At 34.2% G+C, this 14,209-nt stretch overlaps 1 protein-coding gene across 2 annotated transcripts in view; it reads left to right on the forward strand.

Annotated features, from left to right (window-relative positions):
* Window positions 1–14,209, forward strand: part of GUCY1A2 (guanylate cyclase 1 soluble subunit alpha 2) — a 268,051-nt gene that overhangs the window by 211,573 nt on the left and 42,269 nt on the right. Inside the window, exon 8 of one of the 2 annotated variants that reach the window (XM_045556686.1) lies at window positions 10,430–10,456. The exons of the other annotated variant lie outside the window; for it this stretch is intronic. Within the exon in view, the coding sequence (XP_045412642.1) occupies window positions 10,430–10,456 (27 nt within the window). The remainder of the gene's footprint in view (window positions 1–10,429; window positions 10,457–14,209) is intronic. 2 annotated transcript variants of the gene reach the window in all.

Below are 14,209 nucleotides of genomic sequence, written 5' to 3' on the forward strand. Positions count from 1 at the left end.
ATTTTTGTGTGTTGTGCTTTAAAAGTGTGAAGCCTCCAAGAAGTTAACAAGTTCATGTTTTTATTTATCTGAGGTTTATGTAAAGAATAGTAATATCTATCTGCCAGTTTTTGTTTCTAAAGAGATATTAAGATGTACTTCACCATTCCATTTTGGTAGGTTAGTACTTTATCTCTAGAATATGGTGTCTTTCTTGGGTACTATTGTACTGGAGATCTTTTCTCTTTTACTGACAGTTAAACTTAGTCTCTTTTAAGGTTATATGCACACATGCTACATTAGCAGCTTGAAACTTACAATATGAAAAATGGCATGAAAATACAAGATAAGGTAATACATACAACAATAATGTGGTATCTGCATGCTAACCAAACTGTTGACTCAGTTAGGTTTTACGTTTTTGATTTGCTATACTATCTTGAAATCTCATATCTATTCCCAAATAAAAGTTTCAAAATTATTTTATAATAACTTTATTAATTTTCTAAAATCACAAAGAATCAAATGACCCCTGAAAACTAGTACACTGAAGATAGTCAAAATCACCTATGATTTACCAACCAATCATAACCACATTTTACCTTTTATTGAATATCTTTAAAGCCTTTTTTTCTATGAATATAGAAACACATAGAAATAGAAGATACAGACTTAAAGTGTAGATTCTTTTAAAAATTGAATGAATTTCATTCAATTCAGTGATGTCATGAGTCACAGCTTAACAAAAATGTGCATGCATCCTAAATGTACAGGAGAAACTTGATTAGCCCCAGGAAGCGTCTTTCATTGTTATTAACTCACTTTGATTTTGTATTTTCCTGTTTCTACAGTTGAATTTTTGAGTCATTGAAAGGCAACTCTTTAATCACCTGAGTTGCAAATGTGCTACTAACAATTCAGTGTCACAAGTGCTTTTCAGAATCTGTTAAGCTTTGTGTTGATGTCACGTCAGGCATATAGTAATTGTCTGGGTCACCACCACAATATTCCTTATTTGGAATGTGGTTTCCTAGCAACTCTTGCTTTTTCCTAATGGCTGAATTGATTTTGGTACATTTGTAATGCTTCCTACTGCATCAGAAATTGTCACCTTGTGTGCAAATGCTACAACATCAAATTTCCATGTAGGTTCAATTCTAAGAAATTATTCTGCTTTATAATTGCCTTTAATGTGTTTGTTCAAAGGTTAAACCAATCATAAAAAATGAATTTGGGAAAACTTCATTAATTCAGACTTCACTCTTTGGGGAAATATAGTAATTTTGACAACAATGTCCAAAATGCAGGCAAATGGTTCTTAGTGGGAGACTTGTTGAAGTTAAAGAAATAGAGTAATTTTGGTGGTCAAATGACCAAGTAATCAGAAGGTTGATAGGGAACACAGGTCTGGAGTATGCACTGGGTGTCCCAGAAGAGGAAAGTCTTATTTTGGAGGCTTGCTGTTTCAACTCAAATGAAGCCTGGTTCTGCATGAATCTGGCTGGAGCCTTGCTGGCAATGACTTTTATTCATTTGTTCAACAATTTTTTTTAATGCTTACTATTTTTCTAAACAATTGGTTAGGCATTTAGGGATGTAAGGGCAAGCAAACTAGATATATACCTGATTCTCTCAAGAATTACAGTCTATGGAACCAATACCTACAAATGACTAACTTCGTTCAGAAAGAGAAATATACATGACTTTCTCTCAGTATTGTTTTCACATTAATATTGAGAGGTTTTTGTTAGGCTTTTAGAAATATTTGTCAAAGACTTTAAATTCTTTGTAGGGCAAATATTCAAGATACTGTTGTTTATCTTGGGATCTATGTTATTTTGGTGTCTTTGTATGTTTCTAGGGGAGTCAAGTCAAAAGACACTGAAAAACAACTATGTTCTGGTGGTTGGTTTGATAGTTTATATATCATATCATTCAAACTGTGAAGGGCATATATGCAGGTTTTATATATTTTAAAGAATAAGAAAATAAGACATTAAGGGGTTAAAGAATATGTATAAGATCATATAAAATAATGCATATTATACATCTTCTATATTTCAGACTTGTTTGGGGTCTATTATACATTTTAAGTTTTTCATTCCCTGCCAAAAAACTCTGCAAAGTAATCTTATTTTACATCTAAAGAATCTGAGATTCAGAATGTTTACATAATTTGACTGAGATTATGTAGGTAATTAATTGCAGAACTAAATTTGAACCCAGATATGTCTGCCTGGGGGGGGAGCTTTGATCTTTCCATTATACAAAACTTGCCAATACATCACCAGAGTGCCAGGTGTAGAATTTTGTTACCTGAGTATTTAATAACGAGAGTTACCTCTCACTCGGTGCTTACTGTGTTCTCAGTATTATGCTAAGCTACAGTGTGTGTACACTCTCTCTCTTATATGTTCTCTCTCTGTGTCTCTCTTTATACACACACACACATAATTATTTACACATATGTATGTATCTTAGGCATATTTTCATATTTGTGAAATATATATGAACAGAATATGCATATTATCATGTAAGTCTTACAACAGTTATGGACCAAGAATTAGATATTATTTTTATTTATAAAGGAGAAAACAAAGACTTAGAGAGGTTAAGGGACTTATTGTTAAATAGGAGTAAATAAATGAAGAAGACAAAAAGAGAGTTGATTCAGAATTGGGATTCACATCTGTTTGACTTCAAAGTCCATGCTCTTAATCATTACCCTATACTGCTTCCCACAATGTAATTAGAACATATGATTTCTAATCTTATGACTAAGCTAATAACTTTAATCTTCCTTAAAAAAATAATTATTCTTCCATGTTCCTTAAGAAAGAAGTACCAAGATGTAATAGCAGTGCAATGTCTTGAAGGCATTCTAATTTGAGGCAAACTCTATTGACTATAACTGTACATGGAAATGTTGAAATAATAAGAATAATTATGTCTGCATTTAACATGAGGAGTCAAAAATTGGTACTTCTGTAGATTTTCAAAATCTCTCAACAAATCATTAAGTTGGAAATAATATTGAAAGATAAACTTCTGTAATATTAGCTTCTTAAGAGAAATAGATGATACCATCTCCTTTTTGTGGCAATGTAATAATCCCAAATCAGGAAAACAGAGATTTAAAACCATAACAGAAACCCAGAACACATATTTACTCTTTTGGACATATTATTTTTCAGATAGTATCAACTGATCCTTTTGGATGTTAAGTTATCTAAGGTTACTTTTTTACTTACAATAACTAAAAGCACTGATTGAAAGTGAAAAATGTAGCCAAATGGTTTGATCAGTCAGCCAGCAAGCACTTCCTGGATTTGTCTCATGTGCAAAACTGTGTATTTGAGTTGCAGACTGGACTGTGTGAGTGCCAAGTACTAATCTGCTTTTTTCTTGGCTCTTGAGTCAAAACTCTGTCTACACAATACCAAAACATCTGGTCCCTTAAATCCATTCAGTCAAAAATTCAATCAATCGCCCAGATTTTCAGACTCCAGGATTCCATTCAACTTGTTTGCTTTAATTAATTAGTTTATCTAAAAACTATGTCAAATAGGCAATAGACTATGTTTAGTCATTTCAGTAGCACTTGGCATCTTACCTATAGAAAGGTACAGTTATGGAAGAAAGAAAATACGAGTTCCATTTCTTCTACCTCAGTAGAGTGTTTCCACAGACCTACATGTCCTTCTCTGCCTCCTCTTCTGTGTTTGCCTTTCTTGCTGGGTTTGTTTCACCCGTCTCTCACTGCCCCCTACTCTCGGGGCCCTGCAGGCTCTTTCTCTCGCAATGTTGTAAAAGTGGCTGTCATTTTCTATGGATTTTGCCTAAGAACTACGTACCAAAAAAATCATGTTGTCATGAATAATGCACATAATAGTGTTGATACTAGTTAATTTAGGGGAAAGAGCTTTTTCCATTTTTACCCTTATAGTTTTATATTTATTTACATTTTTCACATATGTGCATGACTTATTTTTATTTATGTATTCATTTTTAGTATCAACAGAGATTAGGGGTGGTGCCATCATGGACCATTTTTATTTCCCTCTTTATAGTTTTCTGTAATTAAAATAACTCATAAATATAATTTTTAAATGAACTAAGCACAAGCTCCTACTTACGTATTTGATTCATAAGGAATAATCAGCAGATAACGCCTACAAGTGCAGAAGGTAAAAATTTTCATTCGCTAAAAATTGGTAGGAGCGTCAAATGTTTTCGACAAAATTATGTTGTAAACATTTGGCCAGCATAATTAGAGTTGGTAGAAATAATGCCCATAAACGAAAACTATACTGGCAGAAATAAATATGAGCAAACTATTGCTTAATGAGTCACAAATCATCGCTATAAAATTTAAGTGGGAAAGAATTGGTGCCAATTGAAATACTTTCAGAGGAACACAACTATAAACAAAATATTAGAATCAGTTTAACAGTAGTACATAGAAAATAGATCAAGGAATTAAATTGATTTAATGTCATTTAGTACAGAAAATAATTTCTTCGTGATAATTCTTCAGGATTGGTAAATGTCTGCATTCAATCTTTGTACTCATTTGGTGGGGTCCAAATGTCTCAAACTATAACTATTTTATTAGCCAAAGGAATTATTTGATGAACTAACAGGAGCTATATCATGTGCTAGACATGCATCCTCAATAAATTGAATTAAATTTTACCAACTGGTAGAAGAAAGTAGAGAGTTTCATTTAGTTGTTGTGACAGTGGTAGCTATTATATCTTTGTTTGTATGTTCATAGTTTCTTCTGTCTGATCCTTTGCTGCACAGGTCAATATTCTTTTATATTTGCAATTTTTTGTCATGTCATTTGCATGGTGTACAAATAATAACATTGACTTCTGGTGTTTGTATAAATTTATAGTACTCTCCATTTCTTTTCTCTTATTTTGTTTTTGCATATTCTTTTTTCTAAAATTGCATATTTAGAATCATGTCCTTTTGAAAAATACTAAGCTTTAACCCAGGCTCATATTTCGCCCCTAGCACTCAAGACAGAAATTAGTAATTTTGCTATTAAAAGTATAATGAAGTGTAACTGCTTCATTACACCAGTATTGAGGATACGTATTATGAGGTTATGATATACTGTGATGTCTATACTCTGTGCGGTGGAGCATCCTGTGCTATGTTAAAATCACTTTACTATTTAGCTATGTTATTATATCAGGATATTTCCAAGCATTATTGTTTATAATTTTTTCTTTTCTTTTTAACTCTAGTTTGTGAAAGTGTTCTTCTTGTGGTTAAAAAGGCATGCCCAGGGAAGCAGGTCATACCATATTTTAAAAATATACAGTCTATCAGCAGAAGTTTGGGGATAACATCAGCCATAAACAATCATAGCAAAGCTTCGCCTTTAAGGTTGGTGCTTCAAGGGCTGTTTATGCCTCCAAATACTTGCTCCAAAATTACTAATTCCTACAACTGGGGAAAAATTGGAAAAGTCATTAGTGTGTTCAAGTAGATTGATATTTTGATTTGAAAAATTATCTCAGGCAAACATATTTTTATCCAGCTCTATGGCATTGTTTGAATAGCCAATTTATGCCAGATTCTAGAGCCAAATGTTTTTGCCTAAAGACTCCAGATGTTTTCTAATTTGCTGCTGCTGTCTGAAAAGCAAGGCAACTATGTTGTAAATTCAGCTTTTTTGCTTTACTGAACTGGGACTAAGATACCCTTCATCCTTTTGTTATAGGTTAGTTTAGCCAGAATTGGACTAGAGGTAATTTTAAAAAGGATAATTATATATCAATTTAGGAAATTCTGTTGTGAATAACTAACATTTGGTAATTGTAAGATTTCAAAGTTGAAAAATTTGGAGGACAGCTCTTTCACTCCAAATGTGATAAAACAGATATCAAAAGAAGTATTTCATTATACTTAAGTTATGTAACTAGTTAGCAATGAGATCTGCACATTTGAAATTTACCAAGGAAGTTAATGAAGATGATAAGGCCAGCCAGAAGAGGGAGAAATAATTCTGTAGTTTTTTTTTTCCACCAACTGTTCATCATGATTGAAGAAATATCATTTGGAAGGGGTGTTTTTGAGGTTATTATATAAAAGAGATGGAAAACACTGTATAAGTCTGTGTCAGAAGGTCCAATTATCTTGACCTCTTGAGTGTCATTCCTCTATTATCAAAGTATTACCATTTTTACTGTTTCATTTTCACTCTTTTAAAAACTATTAATTTTTCCTCCAGTTCCTATCTTCCTTCTGCAAGAGCCTCTCATTATGAATAAGTGGTAAATATTCACATAGAGTTTGGCCAAAGTTGACAAATAGATTTCCTCTCCTTTTAACCTTCAGCCGCTTTCCACTGATATGCCAGGCTAGTAATTTGTTAGCTTGTAAAAGGGGAAAAAAAAATAAATGAGTACCTTTCCAATCCTTATGCCTTTTCTGTTTCATCTCACACAACATAGTCATTTTTTAAAGTAGTAGAGTTTTGAAATTAGTAATGTATCTTCAGGTATGAATATGTTTCATCATTTCTTCTATTTCTTACCATCTTCAAATATGTTAAAGAAATTAGAATAAAATTATTTTGCACAATTTGTCCACATATCAAGTTATAAATACTATTCATACATTAAAAAGCTATTTTAAGGAAAATTGTGACCATTATAAATATTTATGGTCACATAAATGATAGTTCTATGTTAACATGTTGCTACCATTCCTTGAAGCACAGCCCACTTCAGAAATCCACACACAGCTGCACCTTCAAACCCATCATAGGTTAGAACTGTTCCAATTCTAGAATCTCCACTCCAAATATCCTTCCCTAATCATAACCACTTGTTCTTCTGCCATTTCCTCTTCTACCATTCTCACTGATGACTGTGGTGTACAAGCTTTTATCCATTCTTAGGTTTTCGGTCTATTTTGGCTATGGTTGTCTCTGTATTAGTTTGCTATGGCTACCATAAAAAAGTACTACGAGTTGGGTGGTGTAGAACAACACAAATGTGCTGTCTCATGGTTCTGGAGGCTAGAGGTCTGAGATCCAGGTTGGCTCCACCATGTTCTCTCTGAAGACTCTAGGGAAGGATCTGTTCCAGTCTCTCTCCTGGAATCCGGTAATTCCTTGGTTTGTGGCAGCATAACTCCAGTCCTTACCTGACATTCTCCCTGTGTGCTTATATGTCTCTGTGTCTAAGTTTCTCCTTTTTTATAAGGATACCAATCATGTCGGATTAGGGATCCACCTTACTCCAATATGACCTCATATTAATTTAACTAATTATATCTGAAATAACCCTATTTTCAAATAAGTTTACAGTCTGATATACTGGGGATTAGGACTTCATATGAATTTGAGTAGGCAAGGCACAGTTCAATCCATAATACTTTCTTGTCTAGGCAGGATTCCATTATCTTCTATCTTAACATTGCTTCTTCCAACACTCTAATTTTATTCTTTTTTCTTTTTCATCATAATGGGCTACCTAGGTAGGAAACTCTTGCTCTGTAATTGATGCACACTATTGAAGCATATTACATAATCATGGTAATTAAATAACATTAAGAATGCATACCTTTTGATCACAGCTGGACTAAATCTTCAGGGATCTTGTTTTATTATACTATCCCCTAGTTGTGACTGTTGCAAATATGTTTCACTGTTTTTAAGTTTGTCTCTTAACCTTGCTACCTTTACGCTCAACAGACCCATTCTTTCCTAATTAAATGAAATGATAGAAGACACTAATACAAACACTCTCAAATTTTCTTCCACACCCCTCCCAACAACATCTTTTCTTCAAATGTCTTCTGCTTTACCTCTTTCATCTCTCGCCTTCAACACGCCCCTGAATGCCAACAAAATTTCCTTTTTTATTAATACAAAATTGTCATTTTCTTTGAAAGCTTCCTTCTTTAATAATGCCATACTCTGCTTCTTTGTTTATGATGAAACAATAATAACAACAACAAAGCCACTCTGTTGACTCTCCATTGCTTATGAAATAAATAAATTCTAATCAGTACCTTTACCTGTCATCAAACTAGTTTTTTAAACCTGTATCCTATTAAATAAATGTTTTCCCACCATAACATTATAGCATTAAACATACCAGATTGTTGCCATTCTGTACATTGCTACTTCTTTATGTTTACCAATTTTGCCTTAGCTATGCTGTTATTGTTTTGGTTTGTTTTTAATATTTGTATTTTGTTTGTTTTCATGTTCTATCTATCTTTCCTGGCCAGCTCAAATCCTATGAAGTCATCCTCAATGCTCACATTCTTTTGAATAGCAATTATTTGCTTCTTCTTTAGGAAATTCATAATTTTGTCACTATTTACTGTTGAAAGTTAACATATCATAACTTGTAAATAAACTTTGTAAATTCCTGTGTTTTATGTACTGGACTAAAAGAGCACTCAGTTCTGGGACCATGTCTTGTTCATCTTTATATATCATAGTGCAAGTAGTCTATTAATATTTGTGAATTAAATTAAAATGGTACACTAATGTAGAATGTTACAAAATTCTGCAACAGAATATCGTAAATTATGTCCTAATATACACTTATTCATTCTTTATTCATTTTTTTCATACTTTGCTTTTCCATTTAAAGTATTTATCAAGACACTACTATGCACTTGATGCCAGATACTAAATAGATATAGGAAGCTGAAATTTGTTCTATATTTAATTCTATAAATAAGCCATTTATGGTAGCATAATGCATAATGTCGGCTTTATATTTCTAAATAAAAATGTGAAAATTTATTTTTAAAAATAAATCAGAAAATACTTGCAAGTGTTTACATGTGGTCTATCAATAAGTATAGCTCAGAACCCTTGGATGTAATCTAGTGCTATTCATACCAGTACTCAGACACATTGAAAATCAGCTCTTGTGTCAAGTCCCAGGAAGGGAATCCCTAAGAGAATAGAGAATGTGATGTAACCTAATGCTTCAATGAATGACAATAACCATAGGAGAATAAAACTTCAGAAGAGAGTCTTGATAAGCTGGGTTTAATGAAACTGATCATTTTCAATTCTTCCATACATTTACTACCTTAGCTGACAAGACTCTAGAAGTAGGGAAGATTCTTCCATTTGATATGTGTACATTTTAATGTCTTGCATATAGAGGACTACTTGCAGAATTCACTAAAGTTACCAAAGGTTGAATAATTAGATATTTCTTCTATTAATTAGTTATTAGAATTGTCATCATCACCCTTTGCAGTGAAAAGTAGAAAGGTACAATCTGTAGCAATAGTTTAGCAACTCATATATTTCACATGGTGACATTATCCCATTAGGATAGTATCCTTGAAAAGGAGACATCTAAATTAATATGCAATGGCACATAGAGAGAATTAACCAGGCATCATCTTTTCATTTAAGAAGCACTCATGTGATTAAATTTCTGAGCTAAAAATTCATCCTCCAAAGTTATACTTTAGCAGAATGACTGATTTTATTTTATAGCTGTCAATTTGATTGACAAGTAAGACCCGTCAAGTGAGTTTCTATTCTCATAATCCAGGGACACCTTGAAAAGATTTCCCAAGAGAAAAGAAAGAAATATATATGGAAAAAAAGGAAACTGCATTTCTGATTAAGAACTTAAGATAAAATATAGAATTTTATTTTTACATTCACTATGGTGCTAAAACCACTACACTGGAAAAATGCCTTGGTTGTGAGGTAATTGGTATAAATCAAATATTTCATTCTTATTTAGCAACCATTTATAGGCTGACTAAATCATTTCATTTATAATCATGTCATTCTGTATTTTTATGCAATTTGACTTTGTACTATATTTTCTAATTGCAGCAAGGGCTTATCTTTACTGCATAAGAATTTAAAATTTCAGCTTTGTAATAGCTTATGAAAATATCCAATATTTTGTTATGTTGTATTCCTAATACATTTAGTGCTAGATGTTTACATAATACCATAGTGTGAGTTCTGGAGTGTCTGAGATCTTGGGTGTAGGTAGTGTATTTAAAAGGAGATATCAGGGTCAGAAGTGAGAGTGAAAAGTGAGACAAAGAAAGAGGAAAGGACAATGTAAGGGTACATTTCCAAGGTCATGCCCCTTTGAGCAATGTGGACTTGATTCTGCTGGGAGTTCCTCCTAAGAAGCATAGAGAATACCTCTTAAATTATCTGTCTAGGGAAAAGCAGTTGAGAACATATATTCACTGGCCCTGTCCTATATTGTTTAATGCCCCAAGGAAATTAACTCCCTCTCACTTCCAGCTGCACTACCACCCCAGTGGGTTCCGCAGCTTTGGAGAAACTCTAGGATAAAAGAAAAAGACATGGATGAGAAAAGAGGTTATCAGCGTAGAGTGAGTGTAAGAGCTCCCAGAACTGCCCAACGGCTGGAACTGAACTTAGAGGAGGGCGCAGAGTAAAGTGGAGCAGCAGAAGTATCCAATATGTTAGGCAGGAGGTGTGCAACATGAGTGATTCCACAGTCCGGATGAAAACTTGACACCCAAATTTTACCTAAAACAATAGATTTCAAATATTTTGTCCTTGTGAACAGCAGTAAGAAGAAAATACATACACTGCTTAACGACAAGGATACATTTTGAGCAATGTATTGTTAGGCGATTTTGTTGTTGTACAAGCAGAATAGAGCATACTTACACAAACCGAGATGGTACAGCCTACTGCATACCTGGGCTATACGAAATAGCCCATTGTTCCTAGGCTACAAATCTGTATAGCATATTACTGTACTGAATACTGTAGGCAGTTGTAACACAATGGTAACTATTTGTGAATCTAAAACATCTCTAAACAGGCAAAAGGTACAGTAAAAATACAGTCTTATAATCTTATGAGACCACCATCATATATGTGGTCCATCATTGACTGAAATGTCATTAGGTGGCATGTGACTGTATATGATTCTGCTGGGCATACAGAGACAGAAATTTATTAAATCGTACCCTATGAGCAATGCAACCTGATATTTTCTATTCCATTCTATGCTGTGTTATTCTGTTCTGTTCTATTTAATTAAACAATGCTGTTCATAACTCCCTAAAGTAATTTTAGAACTCATGGTTTGGAAAACACTGGCTGAAAAGATAATTAAATTAATTTACCTAAGAAGGTGAGTGATGGCATATTAATATAATTAAAATCATGTTACCTGGAGCCATATACACTGAAACTTTTATAAATAAAGGTCATAGTGTTAAGGACAGTTAAAAAACATTAGAGTGAATTCTTAAGAAATTAGAAAATGGGGTCACATGGGTTCATGTTCCATGGTTCTGCATTTCATCTGTCAGTGTTTCAGAATCTATAAATGGGTAAAGAACATCTAGCTCCCTAAGAGAATGAACAGGGTGGGAACACAGAGGGCTGAATAATGAGGTGCTGTGTCTCCTGTTTTTACCTCAGCTGCTCAGTTTTCTGCCGTCTCAATTCATATGTATACAGTGAGGAGAATTAGTGTAGACATCTTGTGTAGGCACATGCATATATACACAGCCAGCTGGATGCTACTCCATAGTTAGAGCTGGCCTATGTACTATCCCAGGATCCTTTTGCATCTTATGTTGGTTTCAGGTTGATTGTTTTGACAGTTGTCATTTTTAAGCTTCTTGTCTCTTTTCATAGGGAAAGAGCTTTTAGTCTCCTAAGAGCAGAGCTCCATTATCATAATCACCTTTCAGAAAAGAGAAAATTACCTGTAATTTTTATGTTCTGAAGGTGTATCATAATAATTCAGCCACCCACCTTACCCCCAAAATCAAATGTTGTTTTGCTTTTTTTAAAAAAGAAACTACTTTATTCTTTCCTATTACTTCATTTTCTTCAGAGGAAATGAGAGCTTAAGAATCTGGGAAATCCCACCAAGCCTCTACGAGCTTTGGCAGTCTCTTCCTACTATCAGCTCTTGTGTTTAAGGATGTCACTGCCACGGGGATCCAGGAGCACTGGGGTTGTAACACATGTCCCACAAAAAGTACGGTTTATAGTTAATGAGGAAGTGAACAAGCAAGGAAATAGTAACTCTCACATCAGCCATGAGTCCTTCATGTTTGGGAACGCACCTTTGCTTGTGTGCACAGCCCCTCCCGGGAGCCTCCACACTCACCCACCCCAGCACTTCTGTAAAGATAACACGAGTGTGCACACACACGTAAATCTATAGGTTGCCTATCATTATCAAGATCTCACGAAATCCAAATTGTAATTGACTGTCTTCCAGTTACTGCAGAAAAAACCAAAAGGGTTGAGTAGAGGAAAAAAATGCAAAAACCTAGGAAGTCATATGCCCTTTGCCATCTACTGCTGGATGTGTTCTACAGCTGAGTTCACAACTATTCCTAATAAGCACTGTTTGTATTGATCCTTAGGTAGTTATGCCTTCTCCGCATTACACTGGATCTTCTAGTATAACAATCCTAAAGCTGACCTCATGCCATGTTAATGGGTGTCTTGTGAAAAGATGATTTGGTGTTGAAGTAACTTTTGGAAAGTGTTGCCTACTACATGAAGATTTGCAAAGCACAAGGCATTTTAAAGACTGAAAAGTTTCAAGGTTAAGAGATTTATTGAACTTTTAAGCCCAGCATTTCCCACATTTATTACTTCATAAAACACTTTTTGATTCTTGAAAGACAGTGGCTGTTTGCACAACTCAGTATGGAAAACAAGGTTTTGCCCAGAGTGACATTTTGTTTCTTCTTGGGTGCCCTTATACTCTTTTTTCTATGAAACTTTTTCCCTCTAAGTTGCCTCGTAAAACTCTTTCATCACTTCAAACAACAGAGCTCCCTCTGCCAGATAATTTTTTCCTCTTCTTTTTTAAAATATAAATAGAGAGTTTATTTGGGCTAAGTTTTCTGAGCCTGTTTCATTTGTAAAGTGAGGAATGCAAGACATAGGGTTGCTGTGAAGACTAACAAGTTAACATTTACATATGTTCTAACCTTCGCTTGGCACAAAGTTAACTCTCAACAAACTACCAGAACTACTAGTAATAAAATGATGATGATGATGTTTCAATAAATGAATAAAGATTGTGATCAGGGAAGTAATAACCACTATGCATATCTATTGTTTCTGTTTTCCTTCTCCCAATAAGTGAAGCTCATTACTCTTTCAGTACTCAACTCCACTGGACTTTAACACTGATCTGAAAATAGCGGGATGGAAATGGGAAAGGGGAGAAGAGGTTCACTCCTCAGGAGGTTGAAAAGTCACCTTGATACACCATGTGAATCAAAGGACAAAAATAAAACATAGATACTGTGAAATTTTTGATTTGCATTTACAAATAGCTGTGATCGTGTGGTTTATGGCGAATATCACTGAGTTTGACATTGGTGGTACACTGTAAATATTATCTGGCAAGGAGCATATATTTAGGGCAGTTTTAATCTATGCTCCTGACTTTCCCTAGTCACACGGTAACTTATGGCAGAACCAAAAATCAAACCTAGGTTATTTTAGCTGAAAGCTTTTTTTTTTCCCACTGTGAGCTACTGCTCCCCCAAATTGATCATCTCTCAATTGCCAAACACTGAAATGCCCCCCAGATTCCATTGGCTTTCACTCATAGCTTTCATTTTAACAGGCAGTGCCTGACCTTTAGCCAGAGAAAAAAACTTCTGACCCCAGTTTCTTTGTCTTAGTGGTGGGGCTAAAGATGGAAATCCACTGTTTCTGTAACAGATACCAATAATGACCACTAAAATGATTGAAAATGTACAAGCTTCAAAACAAAGGCATAACAAAAGGAGTATAAAGTGAAATTACATTAGGTAGTGAACATATTTGCGGGTTCAAAATATATCCCTCTGGCTGTCTTTAGTGCAGAATTACTGCAGGATTTAAGAAATGCTTGAAGATCTCATGGCAAAAGACTGTATCAATTTAGATGTGAGCCGTCACAGACCATGAAAGGCCAGTTTGCAAATATAGTTCATTCTGAGAAGAGTTGTGGGTGCATATTAGGATGGCCATTACATATGGTTAGTCATTATTTATCAAGTATCTATTAGGTACAGATGAGTTAGTAGTTAAGAAGTATTATCTGTTATGTACAGATGGGTTAGTAGTTAAGAAGGAAGTATTCTTTAGCTCCTGTTGCTATGGAATAAACACTGATCAATATTTATACCATGCCAGAAAAAGCAATTGAATATTAAAATCTCAACTCACTAAATACTGGTTTGTGGC

The sequence above is a fragment of the Lemur catta genome, chromosome 7 (genome assembly GCF_020740605.2).
Source record: "Lemur catta isolate mLemCat1 chromosome 7, mLemCat1.pri, whole genome shotgun sequence".
NCBI lineage: Eukaryota > Metazoa > Chordata > Mammalia > Primates > Lemuridae > Lemur > Lemur catta.